The following is a 23,666-nucleotide window of genomic DNA, read 5'->3' on the forward strand; positions in this document are numbered from 1 at the left end:
GTAATAATGAAAAATCAAAAAAATAAATAAATAAACACCTTAAAGAAAATGCAAAATCTGAAGAAATTGATAACTGATAGATACAACTAAGAAAACATGTAATGTGAAGTGGTACAAAGATACAAAAAAGTGATTCTTTTAGGGATTCAAGAAGTAAACTAAAAACTATTTAGGAAAAGAAATCATCTAGGAATTTTTGGAAAGTAAAGCCTATGCCTTTAAAGAATATAAAGAATAATATACGAGAGGTGCTGGAAAGTTCTGATAAACCAGAACTTAAAATTAACTGATATAAATTAACAGAACTTAAAATAACTGATATAACCACAAGAAAGAACATATGAGGATATAAGAAAATAAGTTACTTTTATAACTCTGCTACTAGTATTTTCTTTCTTGTAATTATATCAGTTTCTTTAATATCATTTTTGTTGTAGGTGTTTATCAGAACTTTCCAGTCTTCCTCCCCCTTGTAGAAAGTGATGTTTTGTGTAAAATTAAATGGAAGTTAGAGGAAGACCAAAAAGAATAAAGAAGATAAATATAAAGCAGAAAACTATTTTGGAAATTACTGAAAAGCCTTAGCAGGAAAGAGGAAAGTAATATCAAAACAAAATGAGAATATCCTGAATATTTGGAGCTTGTAATTACTTAAACTGTTAACTAAAATGAATAGCAGTAAAATACACTTAGAAATTATTCACAAACAAGGTAAGTATGAGTACATGTCAGATTTGTAGAAGAAAAGCATTAGAAAACCTGAAGTATGATTGGAATGCTTAAATAAAGATGGAATTAAAATTTTAGTGACTGCCTTCATATAATCTGCAAATCTCAGTTAGAAGATAGAGTCTGGATTATTAAGTACAGATTCTCATTATGCCAGTCTATAATAAAAACAAATCAAACTAATTGTCACATAGAATAATTTCTCTGTATAATGGTCCAGGCCAGGTTTATGCAAACATACTTCACTACAGAGCTAAGCGAAAACAAATATTGAAAAAAATCTTTGTGGAAAAAAAAAAAAATATATATATATATATATATATAGAAATTTAAATTACGAACATACATATAATCAAAAGATATATTTCGGTGATTACACCACATTTTTTATTATTCAGTTATACAAAATACCGAAATAATAGTTCCCGACAAGTTTCGTAAATCGTAGGATTTACATCTTCAGGGAGTAAATAGTATAACTTAAAGTTTAAACAAGAGAATTAATAAATACAAATCATAACCGTCTGGCTGTTCATAAACTCAAATAACAGAATACAGACATAAAACGTTATTGACGTTGAACAATACTGGACGATGTCACGTGTTCTTGTTCTCGTTCATACAGTCCCAGCTCTGATTGAGATAGATTTTTTATTAGAGCTGACCACACTTGATGGAGAATTAAACTTTGATTTTTATTGCATTGTGTTGGGTTTTTTAGCATATTAGCAGCTTCTTTAAATTTTCTTATATAACTGTTGTTTTCTATGTATGACATCGTCATTTTTTGCCAGAGTACATCATGTCCAGTGGAAGTGGTATGGAAAGCAAGACCCGTGTTTTGTTCTCTTTTATATTGTACGTCTTTTTGGTGTTCAGCCATGTGTATTTCTCCAGATCTTCCTGTCTGTCCTACATAGCAAATCCCACAAGAGCAATGGATTTTGTAGACTCCTGGTTTTTTAAGAGGATGATGAGGTGGTTTTGGTGGATGAAGGAATCTTGAGATTTTTTCCATGGGAAGGAAGGCTACTTTTATGTTGTGTTTGTTCATTAATTTGGCTAGCTTATCTGTAACATTTTTGATATAAGGAAGCGAGATTGCGTTTTTGTAATCCTGTTTTATTGTGTTGTTAGTTGGAGGCATTTTAAGGATTCTCTTGATGGTTTTTGTTTCATATCCATTCTGTTGGAGGATTTGTGTTAAGTATTTTAATTCTTCATTACATCTTTCTTTCATTCTTCCTTCATTACATTACTTCCACATCTTTCTTGTGTGCTGGGGATATTGTATGCTCTGTCTCGAAGAGTTTTACACTTGCCTTAAAAAGTTAAAGGATGACAAAAATATTGTCATAATCATAGTGGATAAAGGCAAGGCAACTGTTGTTTTAAATGCTACAGAATATGATAACAAGATGAAAAGTCTCCTAGAAGATACAAACACCTACAAACCCTTAGACAGAGACCCGACTTGGCATACACACAAGAAAACAAATGATCTAATAAAAAAAGTGCCTCTCTGGACGGAAGAACTTAAAAAATACTTACAATCAAAACATCCTTTGATACCAAGAATATATGGTGTTCCAAAGATCCATAAGACAGATATACCTTTAAGACCAATAGTAGATGGAAGAGATTCACCGACTTCCAACTTGGCGAAATACCTCACCAACATGATCTCACAACGTATAGGAAAAACATCTTCCTTCATAAAAAATAGTAAACATTTCATAAAAAAAGTGAAAGATATACATATTGGTCCAACAGACATCTTAGCAAGTCTAGACATTATCAGCTTTTTTGCAAACATCCTGAGACAAGAAATTTTGAATCTCCTAGAAGACCTCTTCCCTCCAGACATCTTAAATCTTTTTAAACATTGTATAAACAATCCTTTTTTCACCTATCAAGACAGAATCTGGGAACAAAAAAGAAGGACTGGCCATGGGTTCATCATTATCACCGGTTTTAGCAAACCTATTTATGGAAAAATTTGAAAACAATTCTCTTAAGAATTACCATAAAAAACCAAAAATATGGCTACACTATGTGGACGATATTTTCATCATATTCAATGGAACAACAGATGAACTTATCAATTTCAAAGATTATCTCAACAATTTGCACACCACCATAAAATTCAGTTTAGACAAGATGAAAACAAAAAACTTCCTTTTCTGAATATTCTATTAGAAGTTAATGAAGAAAGTAAACTCTCCTTCCCAGTATATAGGAAACCGACAAACACTGAAAAATTTCTAAATCCAACCTCATACCACCATCCTTCACAAAAAATAAGCTTAATTAAAACTCTTCGAAACAGAACATACAATATCTTCAGCACACAAGAAGGATGTAATAAAGAACTAAAATACTTAACACAAATCCTCCAACAGAATGGATGTGAAACAAAAACCATCAAGAGAATCCTTAAAATGCCTCCAACTAACAACACAATAAAACAGGATTACAAAAACGCAATCTCGCTTCCTTATATCAAAAATGTTACAGATAAGCTAGCCAAATTAATGAACAAACACAACATAAAAGTAGCTTTCCTTCCCATGGAAAAAATCTCAAGATTCCTTCATCCACCAAAACCACCTCATCATCCTCTTAAAAAACCAGGAGTCTACAAAATCCATTGCTCTTGTGGGATTTGCTATGTAGGACAGACAGGAAGATCTGGAGAAATACACATGGCTGAACACCAAAAAGACGTACAATATAAAAGAGAACAAAACACGGGTCTTGCTTTCCATACCACTTCCACTGGACATGATGTACTCTGGCAAAAAATGACGATGTCATACATAGAAAACAACAGTTATATAAGAAAATTTAAAGAAGCTGCTAATATGCTAAAAAACCCAACACAATGCAATAAAAATCAAAGTTTAATTCTCCATCAAGTGTGGTCAGCTCTAATAAAAAATCTATCTCAATCAGAGCTGGGACTGTATGAACGAGAACAAGAACACGTGACATCGTCCAGTATTGTTCAACGTCAATAACGTTTTATGTCTGTATTCTGTTATTTGAGTTTATGAATAGCCAGACGGTTATGATTTGTATTTATTAATTCTCTTGTTTAAACTTTAAGTTATACTATTTACTCCCTGAAGATGTAAATCCTACGATTTACGAAACTTGTCGGGAACTATTATTTCATTATTTTGTATAACTGAATAATAAAATATGTGGTGTAATCACTGAAATATATCTTTTGAACCAATTAGCCACAGAAATCTATGCCTGCGAACATATAATCTCTACGTTTGTTGACCCTGAAAAGTGTTTTAGATATGTACAGGGTGATTCTAAATTATTGTTGGGGTTTCTGTGGCCTATAAACTGGAAACAACAAAATAAAACTGCTTATAGAATATGAAAGTGCGACTCAAAAAGTTTTATTTGGCAACACTGTACTTACTGCAATTTATGTCTGGGAGATAATGACATCATACTTCAAAATGGCAACTCTTCAAGAAAAGCAATTTTTTTGTAACAAAGTCCATCATCGCAATGCAACGTCATTACAGAACTCAGTATGGAAAACATTCACCTTCAGATAATGCTATGTGATGTTAGTTAAAACAATTTCAAGAGACTGGCAGTGTTCAGCACCACGAAGGAAGAGGAAGACCAAGCACTTCACAGGAAGATGTTGATTGAATCTATGGAGAATTTTATCAGAATCCAAAAATTAACTAGATGAACTTCTTTGCAATTAGGTATACCACAAATGACTGTTTGGATTCATAACTGTTGAATTGTTGAACTCCATGCCTACAAATTACAGATTGTGAAGGCTTTACAGTCAGAAGATACACCTGCCATTTCCAATATGCCCAAGATTGAAGTTGTTGAAAATTACATTCAGAGATGGATATTTAGTGATGAAGCAACATTTTGTGTATCAGGAAGGGTAAATCATCATAACTGCAGAATATGGAGATCAGAAAACCCTCATGTCATTCAAGAAGTATTCGAAAGAGATAGTTCAAAGGTGAATGTCTGGTATGCTTTGTTGTGTTCGGAAGTTTTGGGGCCCTTTATCTTTGCCGAAAAAACATTGACAGCAGTGAATTATCTGGACATGCTACAGCTGTATCTGTTACCCAGTTGGGAGATCATCAGCCATATGTGGTGTTCCAGCAAGATGGAGCACTGCCACATTGGGCTCACATTGTCCGAGAATTTCTTTACATGCATTTTTCTGGGCACTGGGTTGTATGGTGGACCAATTCTGTGGCCTACATGTTTACCTGATATTTATGCCACTTGATTTCTTCCTGTGGGGATACATGAAGGACATTGTTTACCAGACCCTGTTACCACTCTCGATGAACTGAAGACCGAATTGTTGCTGCAATAAAAACAGTTACACTGCAAATGATGGAGAACATTTGGAGGGAAATTGATTATTGCTTGGGTATCTTACGTGCTACAAAAGGCAAGCTTGTTGAAGTTTAGCATTCTGCAGTATTGATTCTATAGGTAATAAAACTTTTTGAGTTAAGTTTTCATATTCTGTCAGCAGTTGTATTTTGTTCTTTCTGGTTTGAAAATTATAGGCCACAGAAACCCCAAAAATAATTTAGAATCACCCTGTGTATATATATATGCCACAGTGGATTTGATAAAATACTCCTAAATTGTCTAATTAATATCGGCATAGATTTGAGCGATAGGAAAATAATTTATCAAAAACAACTCTATAATGGCGACGAACTTGAAGTTGATATCAGCATAGAAAATCAAAATGAAGATAATCTAGGACCCCCAATAATGTGAGAAGAATTTGATAAAGCACTGTCCGAAATGAGTAAGGGAAAAAGTCCAGGTGTAGACAATATTCCTATAGAACTGCTACAAAATCTAGGTGATGAGACAAAAACCTTACTCTATCAATTAATAGCCCAAATCTATGATAGAAGAGAAATACCAAAGGCGTTTATGAAATCAACCATAATACCAATACCAAAAAAATAACGCAAACAAATGCAGCCAATTTAGAACAATAGCTTTAATCCCACATGTTAGCAAAATTCTGCTAAAAATTATTCAAAATAGAATTTATTCAAAAATAGATTGTCTATTGGATGAAGACCAATTTGGATTCAGAAAGAATAAAGGAACAAGAGAGGCAATACTCTGTTTAAGAACAATAATAGAGAGAAGATTAGACCTTAGTCAAAATACTTACATTTGCTTCCTTGATTTAGAGAAAGCGTTTGATAAAGTAGACCAGCAAATACTCCTAAATTGTCTAACTAATATCGGCATAGATTTGAGGGATAGGAAAATAATTTATGAAATCGACCATAATACCAATACCAAAAAAATAACGCAAACAAATGCAGCCAATTTAGAACAATAGCTTTAATCCCACATGTTAGCAAAATTCTGCTAAAAATTATTCAAAATAGAAGTTATTCAAAAATAGATTGTCTATTGGATGAAGACCAATTTGGATTCAGAAAGAATAAAGGAACAAGAGAGGCAATACTCTGTTTAAGAACAATAATAGAGAGAAGATTAGACCTTAGTCAAAATACTTACATTTGCTTCCTTGATTTAGAGAAAGCGTTTGATAAAATAGACCAGCAAATACTCCTAAATTGTCTAACTAATATCGGCATAGATTTGAGGGATAGGAAAATAATTTATCAAATTTACAAAAATCAAAATGGACGGATTAAAATCAATGATAAGGAGAAAATAATAAATATCAGGAGTGGAGTAAGACAAGGATGTATACTTCCACCACTTTTATTCAATTTATATAATGAAAAGGCCATTCAGGAAACTAAAGATAAAATAAATGGTGGCATAAAGATAAATGGTGAGCAAGTCATGTGTATAAGATTTTCTGATGACATAGCCCTTGTAGCAGAAAACAGAAGAACGTTAAAAACAATGCTAGAATTACTAAATAATAACCTTGAAAAATATAAACTGAAAATTAACACAGATAAGACTAAAATAACTGTTACAGGCAAAATCCCTATCAACAGAGCACATAGATATCAGAGGGGAACAAATAAAACAAGTGAAAAGCTTTAAATATTTAGGTAGCCTAATAGCAGGAGATGGCAGAACAAGAGAACACATAAGATCAAGAATAAACAACGCAAAAGCCCAATTCTCTAAGATGAAAAGCATTTTAACAGGAAAACTCAACCTACAATTGAAAAAAAAATTAGTAAAGACATTGATATGGAGCATTGCACTGTATGGATGTGAAACCTGGATTCTAGGCAGAGAAGACGTAAGAAGATTGGAGGCTTTTGAAATGTGGTGCTGGCGTCGCATGAACAAAATAAAATGGACAGAAAAAAAAATCAAACCAACAAGTCCTGAGCGAGATAAACGAAACAAGAACTCTAATAAAATCGATCAAAATTAGAAGGGATAGGTGGTTTGGACATATACTTCGACATGATGGACTTGTGAAAAGAATAACTGAAGGCAAAATAGAGGGGAAAAGAAGAAGAGGCAGACCAAGGAAAAGCTTTCTTGACCAAGTCAAAGACAGCATGGGTTTGAGGAGTTACCAGGAGGTTAAGAAGAAAGCCAATGACAGAGTGGAATGGAGGAAATTGCTGCTGAGCTACCAGTCCCAAGACTGATGCAACTGATGATGATGACAGTGGATTTAAACCTAGAACTTGGAATGCATTCTCTAAACAGTTCATTGGAAAACAGAAGCACTATCCACTTGCCAGTGCAAAATAAAAAACTGTTTTTGAAATCATACCATTGTATGGATTGAACCAACCATATACAAAACATTATAAAGCTAATATAGTCAATTCTTGCTTGCAAAGATATTGCGGACTTGCTCACTATAAAATAACCACTGAAACAAATTTGGATAAAGTCCCATGACAGATGTATCTTGATTCTTCTCTATCTAATTTTTGTGTTTGTGAAATGTGTATCCATTTTCTTCTTGTTTTAATGATATTATTGATGATATTCTAATGATAAAAAGTCTTACTTCACTTTCTCTTACTTTGATCATAGTCTAATCTGTAGTTAGTTTTCTCCTTTGGTTGCCTTTCAACATCTGGCTTATCCTGGTATAAACACATCACATCCATAACCTCCTCAGCCACCAAAACAACTTGATATTCTTTTTTTTATTCAAAGCACTACTTCTCTACTCTATTGCCTAACTACTGACACTATAAATTCCAATTTTGCCCAGCTTTGGAATATTGTTCTTACACTTGGGATGGTATACCCAAAAACTCTCTAAAAATTCTCGTTCATGTACAGAAAATGGCTGATAACTCCTCTCTTTTACAGACTACCTGCAATCACTTTCTCAGAGGCACTGTACTTATGTATTATGTCTTTTTTTATAAGTGCTTTCATGGACACTGCTCCACCAAACTACTACTAACAGCCCCCCCACTTGCCTCTAATCATGAAAGGACCAAGTAGCTCTTGTCAACATCTACACAGTTCAAATCCAAACTTATTGAACCAAATTCTCATCCTTCCTTCATTCCATCTACCACTGTTCTTTGGAACAGCCTTCTCTATAACAGTTTTTTTTTCAATGAATGCATTCCTCATCATCATCAAATTCCTGCCATGTACCCTCAAGGAGTGTACAGGATATGATAGTGCCACATGAAAAATTTACGTCATTACTAACTCCTATCTACAATTTTCCTCCAAATCAGTCTGTTACTTGTCAAGACTCCAACATTACCAGATCTTATATTTCTATCGTCCAAGGCATTTTGTACCGTATCAATCCACCTATATCTTGGTCTTCCTCTGGGTCATTTTCCTGCCTACCTGGCAGAGAACACTTGTTTTGCTAATCTTTCCTCACCCATTCTGTTTAAGTGACCATACCACCCTAGATTAGCTCTGCTAACGCATTCCTGGATGTTGACAATGTCAAGTTCTTTCCTAATATTCTCGTTTTTAATATGATATTGCCATTGATGATATCTGTTCATGCCTCTAATCTTTCTCAGGACTCTCATATCTGCAGTCTCTAGTCTTTAGTCAAGTGTTTTACTTCTGACCCAGCTCTCAGATCCATAAGTTAAAATTGGTTCGAACACTGTCTTGTGTACAGCTAATTTAGTGTTCCGACTAATTTCTCTCTTATTCCATATGAATTTGGAAGGAATTATGAAAACAAATTGGAATGCTTGTAATTTGAAACCAGAAATATTACACAGGTAAGTTTACCTCTGTGCTTAGAGATCGCCATACTTATACTCCTTTAGAGCATTATCCCACCAATACACCATTCAGACCACTTCACCGGCTCTTCCTCCTTGAAATGGTGACCAAGAGGTGACCCTTAAAAAAAGGTCACCTCTTGGCCTGCAGAGTCCAATAAACTAAAACTATATAGTTTTAGATCCCCATGGATATAAACGGTACAAAAAATCAATAAACAAGGTATACACACCTCATTGTGGATGGCATTGATTCATGAACATACAAATTAGCCAAAGTGCTCTCACTGATATAATAGACTGTTTTTATATCACCTCTCTATTCACAAATGTCTTGCTTAAAGATATCTTAGAGTTTATCCAAGCTGTATTTCCTACTGATATTTCAGTCACGTTTCAGTTGACCATGAACTATAGATGTTTCATTTGCCAAGGAAAATTCTATAAACATATTTCATTTGCCGGTCTGGTTGGCTTGAGTATTGGTGTATCCACTCTCCAGCCAAAAGACTGCAGGTTTGAATCCCGACATTGGCATAGATGTTTGTGATTGTTCTTAAAAATACTAGTGGTGGTGGTGGGAAATAGATAGCGTTGGTGTAATTGCGGTTCGTTGTAGTTGGTGGATTGAGTGGTGGAGACAGAGTTGTAGAGTAAGTGCCCTTCCTTGATGAGTCTTTGGACTCCCTGGAGTTGTCATGTAATAATAATATAGATGGAACAGCCATAGGTTCTCTCCATTCTTCACCCCTGGTCAACTACTTCATGGAGGCTACTTTTGAAGAGAAAGCTCTAAACTCTTTCCCACATGAACCATTTGTTGACATGGTTCATGTGGGAAAGAGTTTAGACTCTTTCCCATGTTCTCCATTTGTTGACATGGCCTTTGGATACCTTCAACGTTTTTTTTAACTCATCTAAACAATCAAATTTCTTGGATCCAGTTTACCTTAGAAGAGGAAAACAATAGTTTTCCCTTCCTTACACACTCTGATTACATGCCAGCCTTATGAATCCCTGGCATTCTCAATTTACAGAGAACTCACATATACTGCTAGTCACCTCCCCCCACTTCTTTCCTTGCAACAATATGGGATTATAAAAATTCTGTATAGCATCACAAAATTAACCTTTTCTGATAAGAGTGCTCTAACTACTGAACTTGACTACATGCTCAACACTTTCTTAGCCAATGGCTGCAATGTACAACAAATTCAAAAAAAAAATAAATAAATTAAAAGCCCATAACCACAACCCTCCCCTTGCTTACAGAGACTATCACCATTCCATTTATTTGGGGCTCATCCAAATACATTAACAAAAATCCTAAAGAAACAATTTTACTATCACTTGATGGACCCCTCTCTTACTAATACTCACTCACTTTTGCACAGGTGCTCAGTGTTTGCAGCCTGCATCTTCTATAAATATTTCTATAGCCACTGTCCATCAGAATTAGCATCAATAATTCCACACACTCTTTCAAATCTGTCCAAATATATGAAGCAGCTAAATGGCTGCTTCAGTATCCATTGAAAGTAACTTGAATTTACCCAGCGATCCTGACATGCCTGATGTTGTATTGGATATTTTCCATATAAACAGATGGACACTGGTTGTCCATACTTTCCAAAATCTGATGAGAAATCTAAATCCAACAAGTCCTTAACCTCCTGGAAATTAGACAAGTCTTCAAAGCCTAAACAATAAGATTTTAACAATGGAACTGTCATGGATTTTACCAGAATATCAATTATATCAAGCACCTACTGCAGAAACAAAATTTTTGTTTCTTCTGCAGGAAGCTTATTTAAAAACCCAATGATGGCCCTACCTTCAGGAATATCACTCTTGTATGCAAGCACAAAACTGGAGATTGTCCTGCTCATGGTGGAGTAGCTGTTCTCATAGACACTCATACTCCTTTCCATCATAGTCTGCTCTGGAAGCAGTAATGATTCACCTATCTGTGAGGTTTCTTATTACAGTATGCTCATTATATTTACCATGGGCTTCTTAATTAAATGAAACAACTCAATAATCACATAATACGATGCCTCAGCCCATACTCCTAATAGGCATCTTTAATGGACATAACACTCTGTGGAGTAGTTCCACTACAAATAGACAAGATTGTATCATTGACTAAATGCTCCTCAACCATGGCCTCTCCCAAAAGATATCAAGATAGAGCATGGGGCATATTTCACAGATACCCTGTAAATAATAAATATAAATAAAAAATAGAATTTAAATGTGCTCTCAAAGCACATTATGTATGTTAGAGTCAAAAATAATCCTGGATCTAATTAACATCATTGATTAATCAAACAACCAGCGCAAAAATTGTATGGGATAAAATCCGGAAGATGAACGGTAGGTGCAGAACATACCAACTGTCTACATTGGAACATAATGGGTGTATTTTTGCAGATCCCAAAGCTATTACAGATGCAGACACTTTGGGAGAAAACTTTTCCAGAATCTCAGCAAGTTTGATATTTTCTTGAGTTTTTAATTTTGAAAGAGCAACAAGAGAAATGGTAGCTAAAGAGATAGAGCCATACAATCAGCCATTTGGCAAGGAGGAACTCAAAAGAGCTTTTTTGCTGTCTCACACTAGTGCAGTAGATCCTGATGACATCCATTATGAAATGATAAATCACTTCCCATCATCTTCTTTGGATCTCTTTCCCTTACTACACAACAGAATATTTACAGAGGAATAATTTCTGGACTCTTGGCATAAGTTGATTGTCTTTGCTATCCCAAAGCCAGGCAAGAATCCAACCAGACCCAAAGGTCTGACTGGATTCTTGCCTGAATGCCTTAGTATCACCTCTGGGTCTGGCTCCAAACCCAGAGGTGATACTGAGATTGAAGTAATGCAGAAGTCACATTTTCATGTACGAGTAGCCAAAAGTGTCACAAAATACTCTGGATTAGAGATACCTTAGTATCGCCTCTGGGTCTGGCTCCCACTGAGGAGACCTCAATAAAGGTCAAAACCGGTCTGGGTAGTTACCCTTCCCATAATGCATAGCATTATACATGTCCTCAAGGAGATGTGCTTTGCATTATGGGATATTAAGGCAAGTGATGTGAAGTCATTAGCTTATTTATATGAGTTGTCCCAGTCCTGAAAATAGTTCAGGTGCAAACGTTTTTGCTTACACTTGGATAAAGGATTAAACCAATAATATAATCGATCTTATACAGCAAGCTGAGAGTGATGATTTTGCCTTCTTTAAATAGTTTTATATAAATATGATATCTAATGGAAGAGTTCAATCAAATATTAAAAATAAAATCACCAGTGTTGCACTCTTTAAACACTGAACCAAATGCAAGATTTCAAGAACTTGATTTTTTAGATCTGTTTCTTTCATAACATTTCTCCTTTTCGAGAAATGGATATGGAAAGTTTGAAGTTGGACAAATGTACTGTTTTCCTTAATGATAATTTGTAATGATGATAGATTGAAAATGTTTTTCAAAGATAAACACTCAACAATAGTATCATTTTATAAATATAAAGTGAATATAAAGAATTACTACAGTAGCTCTACTTCTATTGAGATTCCTAATACAGTTTACTGTGTGCAAGTTTTTAATACATTGCATTTTATTAAAAATAAACATTGCAACCATTAACAGATGAGAACTTGATGGCAGCAATGAGACTAGCATTGAAAAATAGAACAGGAAAAGAATTTCATTTTGAAAAATTTTGAAAAACTACTAACCTTATTAAAGGTTAGTAGTTGGAAGGGGACCAATCGTCCGATGCTGTCGGCGCACTCTCCCTCGATGAGTCTTTGGACTCCCTGGAGGTGTCAAAAAAATAATAAATAATAATAAATGTTGTTTTTTGTGTTCACTATTTTATTTTAATAAAAATATGTTTTGTATTATTGTTTTGCTATTGTGATTTTGTTGTATTTACCATTTTATTTTAATAAATTCTTGTTTTTTGCATATTCATAGATCTTTATTACTATACAATATATTACCTGAAGCTTAAAAAACCAAAGCAAGGTTTGTTACTATATAACCCATGTAACTGATAATAATGATTCTATTTAAAGGTTTTAATGGCACAAATATAAGAATGGTATATTAGAAAGGAAATTATATTCGACAACAAATTATATTCTTGTTTTAATCTGTTATCCAAGCATGAGCAAATAGAAGTTTTCACATGAGGTATCTTCATCATAGCTAGGATGTTTGAAGCTATTTGAAGCTAGGATGTTAGAAGCTATTAACTTCATAGTTATGAAGTTAATAGCTTCTAGACTGTTCACTTTATATCCTATTGCCTCAACAATATCTATGTCCAAAATGAGTGAGGAGGCTTTGCATTATGGGATACTGAGGCAGTTTGTTGGTAAAGTCAACAGTGACCACATTCAAGTAACCTAGTTGTGAAGATGCTTCACATACACATTGTTCGCTCATCTTTCGATAAAGGATTGGAATAAGAGTATAATTTCTTGTCAGGTATAATTTGCTGTCTGACCAAGCAGAACAACTTGCTACTACCACTGTCAACCACACGGTGATACACTGTTTTGTTATTTGGATGCATAAAATATGGCTTTTCATTGATTTCTCACAGTATCTCCATGTTCTAGCTCTCACTGATGAGACCTTAATGAAAGTTAAACCTGGGATGAGTTGTGACTCTTCCCATAATTATAAAATACTCAGTGGGATGTGAAGTCAACTGCCTCTATACAGTTAGCCTAGTCTTGATAATACTTCACATGCAAACTTTTATTTGTTCACACTTAGATAAATGATTAAAACAAGAGCATAATTTCTTGTCAAGTACAGTTTATTTAGATGGAATAGCACATTTTATGTTACCATATTACCATACCATAAAGGATGTTTTTGTCTAACTTCTTTAGTTAGACTTTCTAACTAAAGTCTTGTTAGAAAGCTGGATCATTCAGTTGAATAACAGATGTCAGGTATTTACATAATAACTATAAATCAATAATTAATACATTGAATATTTCCAATCAATCATAATTGTAAGATTAATCATATCTGTAATATCAGAAAACAATCATACTAGCCAGAAAAACACATGCATTTAACAGTATGTTATAGTAAATTGGCTTCATAACCTTGGTTGCCTCAGAATAATCAAAATACAATACGATCTGGAATTTGTATAATTTAAGGTTGGCGATTATTTAGAGTGAAGGGACTTGGAAAGACATTTGCCCATATTGCACTGTTCTTAACTTGCAAATTCTTACAGAGAATGCACATTTTAACAGGTGGTAATAGTATGATTGAATCTTCGACTATCTTGGACATACTTTTATTAAAATAAAATAGTGAACACAACCATAACATTATTCAGTTTAATAATTTTTCAAAATGACATTTTTTTCCTGTTCTATTTTCCAATGCTAGTCTCATTGCTGCCATCTGGTTCTCATCTGTTAATAGTCAAAATTTTTGAGGTTTCTTAAAAGTTTCTGCAAATCAATTAGCCAAAAACAAACTTCATAGGAAGGCATTCTGATAGAAAGTATCTTGATCATAGCCGAGTTCACAAATATAATTAAATATATTTCATATGGCCCAACTTTTTTGTGGACTGACCCTATTAAAGGGAACAGTAAAGAACGTATCTCTGTACTTAAAATCATTGAGTGCAGTACTCATCTGCAATAATAAAAGTATCTTAGTATCTCCTGAACTCTGGCATGTCTCTTCTTCTTTCCTGTCCTCTTTTATTTATATTTTATCTCTGTATTTTATTTTATATCAGCATGCTAATATAAATAGAATCAATCCTTAACAAAGTTAATGAGATCATAAGAACAGAGGACTTCAACTCAATCTTAGCAAGACAAAGATTATGGTTCTCAAAGAAAATGTAGACAGAGAAGCTCCTGAGAAACAAATGTACCTTAATGGAGAAAGATTTGAGGAAGTCAGCAAGAACAAGTACCTGGAATCCATTATTAATGTGAAGAATTGCTGTTCAGAAGACATCAGAAGAAGATTAGGAATGGCTAAAACAACAGTTAGAGACCTGTCTAAAATCTAGAAGGGTGGATCTACCTTCACAGGAACAAAGTTGAGGATTCTGGATGCAAATGTTTTTCCAACAGCAACTTATGAATATGAGACTTAGAACCTAAAGAAGGCTGTTGAGGATATCATATACTGAAAGGTGGGAAAATGGATGGGTGCTAAAAAGGATCAGTAAAACTTAAAGGTTCCTTAAAGATATTGACAGAAGAAAGCTGAAATACTTTGGACACATTGAAAGGATGGGAGGAGGACTTCTCAAAACAGTAACAGAAGGTGCAAGTCCCTGGGAACAGAAGAAGTATTAGACCCTCATTGAGATGGATGGATAGTGTCTGGAGTGATTGATCTTTAGAGAATTGAAGCCTCCAGCAAAGCATACAACAGGGCCATGTGGCGGGGATTTTGTGGCACATGACCAAGGAATGGAGTGGCCATATTGGCATCTGATGATGTCCAGTGTCTAGATGGATGGATACTAATATTTATATTATATAAGTCATATGATTGACACTTCATTTGATCAGTACAGCAGAAATGGGAACAGGTCACATGTTGTTTTCACAGCTCTCCCTGTAACAGTGGCAAACACTAAATTATATTCATGTTTTGCAGAGTGATATGGTGTAAAGTGAAAGCATTACTGCCATTATGAGTAAGTGTAGAAAAATTTTCCACTTGGTTAGATAATAAATTATACAAGACATGAGATTATATTATTGTTTTAATCCTTTACCTAATATGCAAGCAAAGTTTACTTGTCGTAAAGTATCTTCATGATTAGACTTTATGTAATGAAAGTTGTTGACTTCACATCGTTTGTCTCAGTATCACATAATGCACAGCCCTTTTAGTGACCATTCCAATATTGCTCTGCATTGTGGGAATGGTCATACCCAGACCTAGCCTTGACCATTATTGAAGTCTCATCAATGGGAGCTAGACCCCATGAAGATACTGAAACCAGAATTAATGCAGAAGTTCTTTATATGTTCCATAAATATATGACTATATACATTTATAAACAATTAAAACACAAATATAATTTTTTGTTTGCTTGGTTAGAAAGTATGATTTACTTTCTAACCGAGCAAGAAACCTTGTAAAATGTTGGTGAAATGATGAACATATCCATTCTCCAGCCAGCAGACTGAGTTTAAATCCCACCATGGATGTGGATGTTTGTGACTATCTTTAGGTGGAAAATGAATTTCATCGCTTGTGTGAGACCACTACCCTGCTTTATTGGAAGCCCAAAATAATAATAAAAAAAAAATTAATTAATTAAAAAATCCTTAGCCCATTCACAGTATTAATGCACTTCAGGCCAACAACCTTTTGTGAGTGGGAGTCATAACAAAAATAAACAAAAGCCTCTCTCTTATTGAAAGCATTTTAATAATATGATACACTATTTTAAAAATGCAATATTCATGTATTGCTTAAAGCATGGAGAAAAATTTCTGCTCTCTTTCCTTCATTTAGAGGCTGCTTACCTCCACTGCCCTGCCATGAGTTCATAATGTCTATGTACAATACACCCAGGATATATATAACTATAAAATATATGAATGCTTGTTTCATATTCTTTGTTCTTATTTAAATTACTGTGTTTATCATGTTATCTTTATCCTTGGAAACGCCTCAGTTACCATTAGGCATAAGGTTGAACTAAAATATTAAATTTTTTTACGTCTGTGTTAATATACCATTCAAGTTCCTTTTTTAATCTTATCATTCTTTTTATTTTCAGTTGTTTTAATAATTAAAATTTATAGCAATTACATTTTGAAGATATGCAATGAGTTAATGGACATGAGAAATAATTTTAAAATAAACAAAGACATGAGGAACAGAATGAACTCTGTAATCATTGCAAGTGAAAAATGACTGTTATCACCCAGTAAAAGACCATTCCCCCCTGCTTATTTTTGAAGCCTGAATGAAGTTGCTACAGCCATGATTCATCTCCAAAGTGGGATTTCTGATTTATTCCCCCCCCCCTCTATATGCAGTGCATGTGAAAGACATGGGCACTACTCCAAATATCCTACAGACATCATTCTCCCCTCAGTAACTTCAACCATAACTTTGTCCACATTTCCTTTTCTTTAAATTAACCTTAACCTAGCCAAGCTCTGTCGTGTGTCCTTTAGCATGACAGTACTAGGCGAAATGATCTCTGCAATTTCTGTGCTGCTTTTCCATGATTTGATTAATTTTTCTCCTGATCCAAACACCATATTCAGTCAAGCAATTGATATAATTCTGCTTGAAATGATGTCCATCGATCTCCATTCTATACAGATCCCAAATACTAACCAGTCATTGAAGTCCAACAAGTGTGATTAAGCAGTTCATGATAATAATCTCTCAGATGACTGGGGGAAAAAAAAAAAGACAGCTTAAGGCAAAAGTCTGAAGATTTCACTCACCCTACGTTATGATTAGCAACTTTTGTTAAAAGAAAAATAAATCGTCAATAAATTCAAATCAGATTTTGCAAGGACCAAATGGAGGGGTTTGCCTTCTGTTCCCTTGCTAATACAAATGGATTCAATTGCTACTTCTCCATAGTTCCACCTGTCTCATGGGTATTTTCACATTAGAAGTGGCAAAAGCATTTCTGAATATTTGTTGCTATCTTATAGATCCAATGACTACAGTCGTCTGCCCTTTAAAAAAACTGTTAACAGATTTTTCTTTATCACTTGCTCACACACACTGCACTATTGGGTTATAGGTTTCATGATCTTTCATTTATGGAATTGATGTTAAAATATATCATTTCACCCCCAAGAATGAATTACATTTTTTTTAATATATATTTCTAATTTTGGAAGAATGAAATTTTAATTGTTGGGGATTTGTGAATATTGTATGACTGATTTCACATTTCATAATATGTTATTGTTATTGCTGTGTATTTTCCAGGTCTGTTAAGTCAAGTAAGAAAAAGATTCCCTCATAGTATGGAAGCTGATGCTTTATTACCTAACTGCTGTTGGGAGCATATGGTTCAGTGGAACAAAGATAGAGAAGCAATAGAACATTTTCCTCTTCCCTTACATTGCTTAGGCTTAATTCGCAATTCCATTTTAAAAAGAGGTAATAAGAAGCTAATATTAATACTGGTTTCCATAAATTAAGAAATGAAGAGAAAAATCATAACTCAAAAACTGTGCAATGAATTTTTATGCCATTTGGCAAAAAGCAGCACGATATGAGATGTGAAAGAAACAGCCACTAAATTGTAAATAAATAGTTTAATTCAGTAACAAATGGATACATGAAAATAATGGTCAAAATGAGATTGTCAAAGTACCTCAGTAAGAAATGTGGTCACCTCTCACAGCAGTACAGTGCTCATAACAATGTTTCATACTGTTTATAATGGCATCCAGGAACTCAGTTCATGATAACACTCATTGCTCCTGAAAAGCTCTCCTAAGTACCTCAAGGGTTTGAGGATAGGGTTGAGAGCAGCAACATGTCTATCTAGAGCATCTGAGACATGCTCAGTTGCATTAAGGTTAGGAGATCTGGCTGGCCAGTCCATACATATGATAGTCTCTTCTCTGATAGGTATTGGTCCACAAGCTTCACTCGATGAGGACAAACATTATCATGTAGGATAAATGTCTCCCTTATAGCACCCATATACTGATTAACACATAGAGGTCTAGGATGTCAGAGTTGCAGCATTCATGGTTCCTCTAGAAAACACATACAGGTTAGTACATCCACCCAACAAGATGCCTTCCCAAATCATTGCACTGCCTCCACCATAAGTGTCCCTTTCACAGATATTAGAGAGATGATAACATGTTTCTGGTTGTCTCCAGATCAGAATGCCTGGTATCGCTTTATAGAGCAAATTAGGACTCATCTGTAAGCAGTACTGAATCCATTGGTCTTAAATCCAGTTGACATGGAGCCTGGCCCATTTCAGTTATTCTCTCCTGTGGTGTGGGGATAGAGGTGTGCAGACTATCAACAGCCTAGCATACAGATCACCTTTGTGAAGCCTCCTGCACACATTAGAAGCAATTACCAATGTTACTGTAGCAGACGTGAGGTCAGATCATAGCTGATTTGGGTAGCACTCCTGTTTCAGTGAGCAGATAATGAGATATTGGTCACCTTCCGGTTGAAGCCTGTGGCCTTCCTTCACTGCATCTACAGAATGTTGTTTGTGACTGTTGAATCGGTTCTACGGTCTAATCACAGAACACACATGCAATCACTGGCTATTTCAATTGGACTTTGGCCATCCTCTAGCCTAACAATGGCTACAGGACAGCCACTTGAATTCATCAGTTAAATTATGTCTTGCAGCCATATCCAACAGTTTTGCTATTACAAAATGCCTTGTTCTCACTCCTGACATGAAATGGAAAACCACTCTAAAATGCCAGCTTTAATGCTCTGGCTTATTAGCATATACCATTGACAGCTCCTCATTTATATATGATGACTAGACTCAGCTACACTTTTTACATAATGTACCTGACTTTCATATATTTTTTTTTTACCTTTTCCCTCCAAGTTATCATGATTATTCTCTTTGTTCTTTAATTTATGGAAACCAGTGTAGTAAAAATATAACTATTAATCATGATTTAATTCAGTATACTGTATAATTTTTTTTAATATTTCTAGTGATTTGTCCTTGTTACTCATAATGTAATGTTAGGAATGAGATGACAACTTAGATGATATAATAACAAATAATTTAATTATTATATCCTGTATTTCACCAAATTCAAATTAGTATCATTAGAGGAAAATATTCAAAGATATGTGTACACATGAATAAGTTTCTTAATAGAAACTCTTAGTTTCCACTTAAAGAACTCTGGGGTGGGGGGGGATATATTTTTTTGCTTGGAATGTGAATGTTTTGTAGGCAAGTTAGTTTAAGGAGAGGTTTGATAGGCATTGTGTGAATATTGGTTAATGCAGGCCTCCGACAGTGAGATTTCATACTCCATGTAAATCTGTGTAATAATGTTTCTCAAACATACTTGCACTCCTCCTCAAGTCTCTGCAAATTACATTTCCTCAATCTTCCTTCATAACAGCATTATGGCAAACAAATACCACCTTACTTAATCATCTTGATCAGCCCACATTAATCTATATGTGGCCTGATCAAGACATTATAAAAAAGAGCCATAACTTCCTTACTTCTACATGTCAGTGTGCTCTCTGCATCATTAACATAATTCATTGTGGTGTTTTCACAATTTTAGCAATCTGCTCCCATCACCTCCAAATCCTTCAAAAAAATCTCCTCCACTTCCTGTATAGTATCTTTACTAATTATATATCTGCTTCCCATCTTTAGTTTTCAAATTTTAAAATCTTACTCTTTGCAACATTGAAGTGGTAACTCCACTCATGCAGTTTATTCAAATCCTCCTGTAAAAGCCACATCTAATCAACTCATAACCCCCCCCCCTCTCCTCAGCTTTGTATCACCTGCAACGATCTGTATATCCTCATTTAAAGCTCTCTCAGTATCATCAATTTACAAGTTCAATTCTACTCTTTTTCACCCCAAACCAGTCTGGGTAGTGGCCCCTTCCCATTATGCATTGCATTATACATGCCTGAAAGGGGATATGCTTTGCATTATGGGATACATACTAAGGCAAGTGATGTGAAGTCATTAGCCTCTATATACAAGTAGCTCAGATGTGAATATATCTCACATGCAGAACTTTGTTTTGCTTACTTGGGAAAAGGATTAAAACCAAGTATAAAATTTCTTGGTATCTTTAACGTATATCACACCCAAGGTAAAAAAACTTTCTACATCTTTCTCTCATCCAGAGATTTTTATTAAGAGGGTCAAGCACCTTTTGTCTACTTGTCCCTTTTCTGGCTCCCACTGAAGAGACCTCAATAAAGGTCAAAACTGGTCTGGGTTGTGGCCCTTCCCATTATGCATTGCATGTACATGTCTGAAAGGGGGGAGGGGTGATTTGCATTATGGGATACATACTAAGGCAAGTGATATGAAGTCATTAGCCTCTCTATACAATATACAAGTATCTTAGATGTGAATATATTTCACACACAAAACTTTGTTTTGCTTACTTGGGAAAAGGATTAAAACCAAGTATAAAATTTCTTGGTATCTTTAACATATATATATTTTTTTTTTCAGTAAAGATTAAATATAAAATTTTAAATTTCTTAGTGTTATAAAATACTAGTATTGGAGAAAAAGGTGAAGACTAGTATTGCACCTGTAGATGGCAATTTAGCTTATGCTGCTTTATATAATGATGATAGGATTTACATAATTTTATTATAATTTTTTTAATATAATTACTCAAAAGTGCACCTATGATCTTAAACTAGCTCTGTAAACGATAACTGCGTACAAGATATCTTTCCTATTTAGGAAAAGTGGAGTTGTTTTCAAAATACATGTGTATTCAATAACTGAAACACATCACTTTCTGAATTAGTTCGGATAAAAAAAAATATATATATATCACATGTGGATGGATGTCTAAATGCACAGAACAGAAAAATATTGAATGGTTAGAAGAATAAATATTCTTAAATATTGTGCCTTTGTCCTTAAATATTTTATTCTCCCTAATGACTATTCTAACCATTAATAGAATAGTTAATAGGAATATGTAAATAGTAAACTATAAATATTAGATCTACAGAGCCTGTAGTAAGAAAGAATATTAATAACTTTATACGGAATAAAAATTTTCAGAAAGCTAAATATAATCAGAATATTAAATAATATATAATAAGAAATATTTTTTAAAAATATTTTATGGGAAATATTTCTTTCTTTTTTTTTTTTTTTCACATATATCCATGAAGAATTTTCATGTGATTAATTTTCTCTGTGATGAATTGTCCGGACACAATTACTAATACCATCTTCCAACATGACTTTGCAATTTCACATGGAAAGAAGACACAAGAAATAAGTTACCAATGTTATTGTAACAGTGACATCTTTGTGCTGGTTCAAGACTCAAGAGAGATAGGAAATGGTGATGACTTCCAAATGCACAAGAATATTTGGAGATGATCATAATTTATATATAGATAGGCTTGGATGTTGATTGGTAGGTATTCATAATAATGCCTCACAATATGAACATCAGAAGAAAGTAATTAATTTATTGAACTTACTAATATTTTGCTGGATTTTAATTGGGATCTTTAGAGCACAAATGAAAACTGTGAAGCACAGAACAAGTACACATTATGATACTTATTAGAAATTCAGCAAAACATTAGTTAGTTCAATAAATTAATTATTTTCCTTGGTGTTGTTTATAATATGAGGCTTCGCTATGATCCTAATCTGTGTGTTGAGGCTTAAGTGCTGTGAAGAATTCATGTTGGAGGTTTAATGGAATATTATCAGCACTGAGAAAGGATTAAAACTCATTTTAATACTTCCAATATTTCGTCTCCGTCACAGAGACATCTTCAGGGATTACAAAAAAACTTTTTGTAACAACACACACACAAAAATAATAGTGAGTGAAACTAAAGTCCTATCTAGGTGGTGCGCCCACTATGAGCATTTGCAGGTGGCCTAGGATGTAAAGAGGGATCTCTGATAATTAATGTTTCCCAAATTTTGGGAAGTTTAATGCAACCGTATTTGTTTAAATTCGGTTGATTCCTGAGTGCAGATGCAGATTCAAAGAATAGTCTTTCTTTTATGAATTTACTATGGTGGAGCATGGCGATTTTTTTTCCAGATCAGTTGTATCCAAAACATGGTCTGCAAAGCCAGATTGGCCATAATAATAATGATTGCAGATGTATGACTTGTGTTCTTCTAACCGGATGGTTGCTGATCTGCCTGTCTGTCCGAAGTAAGCCAGTTTACAGTCACAAGGTACTCTATATACTCCAGGCACTACCTAGATAGAACTTTAGTTTCACTCACTGTTGTATTATTTTTGTGTGTGTTCTTACAAAAAGTTTTTTGTAATCCCTGAAGATGTCTCTGTGATGGAGCGAAATATTGGAAGTATTAAAATTAGTTTTAATCCTTTATCAGTGCTGATAATATTCCATTAAACCTCCAATATGAGCTATGATCCTAATTTAGTTATGAACAGAATAAAAATGAATTTCATGCTGAAAAGAAAATTACTGTATGTGCAGAAATTGTCAGTTGGGCAACTTTCAGAGGTAAAAATATACTCAAATAAATATAACAAATATTATTGGAGAATATTAAAAAAATTGAAAATAAGAATGAAGGGACTCAGTGGTAGACTGAATAAAACATTGATTCAGTAAGGGAAGTATGCAATGAAATCAGATTCAAATATAGAAAAATCAGAACTGCATGATGCATTCAAAATGTTAGTCACTCCTAGAAAAGAAAAGAAAACAAAAACATATCAGAAGATAGTAAATAGACAAATGAGCATGTGCTCTGATAGAATACAAAGAATAATATAAGAAAGTGAAGCAATATGAAAAAATATATGAACAAATCAAAAGTTATGGAAGATGTGAGTAAGAATATATAAAATAAATGTCATGAAGATGGCAGAATGTTCTGTGGAGGCTATAGAAAAAGCTAATAAGTTCACATAAAAACCAAAGACTTCTGAATATCTGGAGTAATTATTTTGAAATATT

The 23,666-nt window shown here is 34.0% G+C and overlaps 1 protein-coding gene across 2 annotated transcripts in view; it reads left to right on the plus strand.

Annotated features, from left to right (window-relative positions):
* The window catches only part of Rab3-GAP (Rab3 GTPase activating protein), a 732,105-nt gene that overhangs the window by 523,982 nt on the left and 184,457 nt on the right, over positions 1 to 23,666 (plus strand). For both annotated transcript variants that reach the window (XM_090399255.1, XM_090399256.1), the window contains one exon: positions 17,946 to 18,119. In XM_090399255.1, coding sequence (XP_090255381.1) covers positions 17,946 to 18,119 — 174 coding nt within the window. The remainder of the gene's footprint in view (positions 1 to 17,945; positions 18,120 to 23,666) is intronic.

This window comes from Typopeltis vanoorti, chromosome 10, assembly GCF_054136105.1.
Source record: "Typopeltis vanoorti isolate ZY-2024b chromosome 10, IOZ_Tvanoo_1.0, whole genome shotgun sequence".
NCBI classification, from domain to species: domain Eukaryota; kingdom Metazoa; phylum Arthropoda; class Arachnida; order Uropygi; family Thelyphonidae; genus Typopeltis; species Typopeltis vanoorti.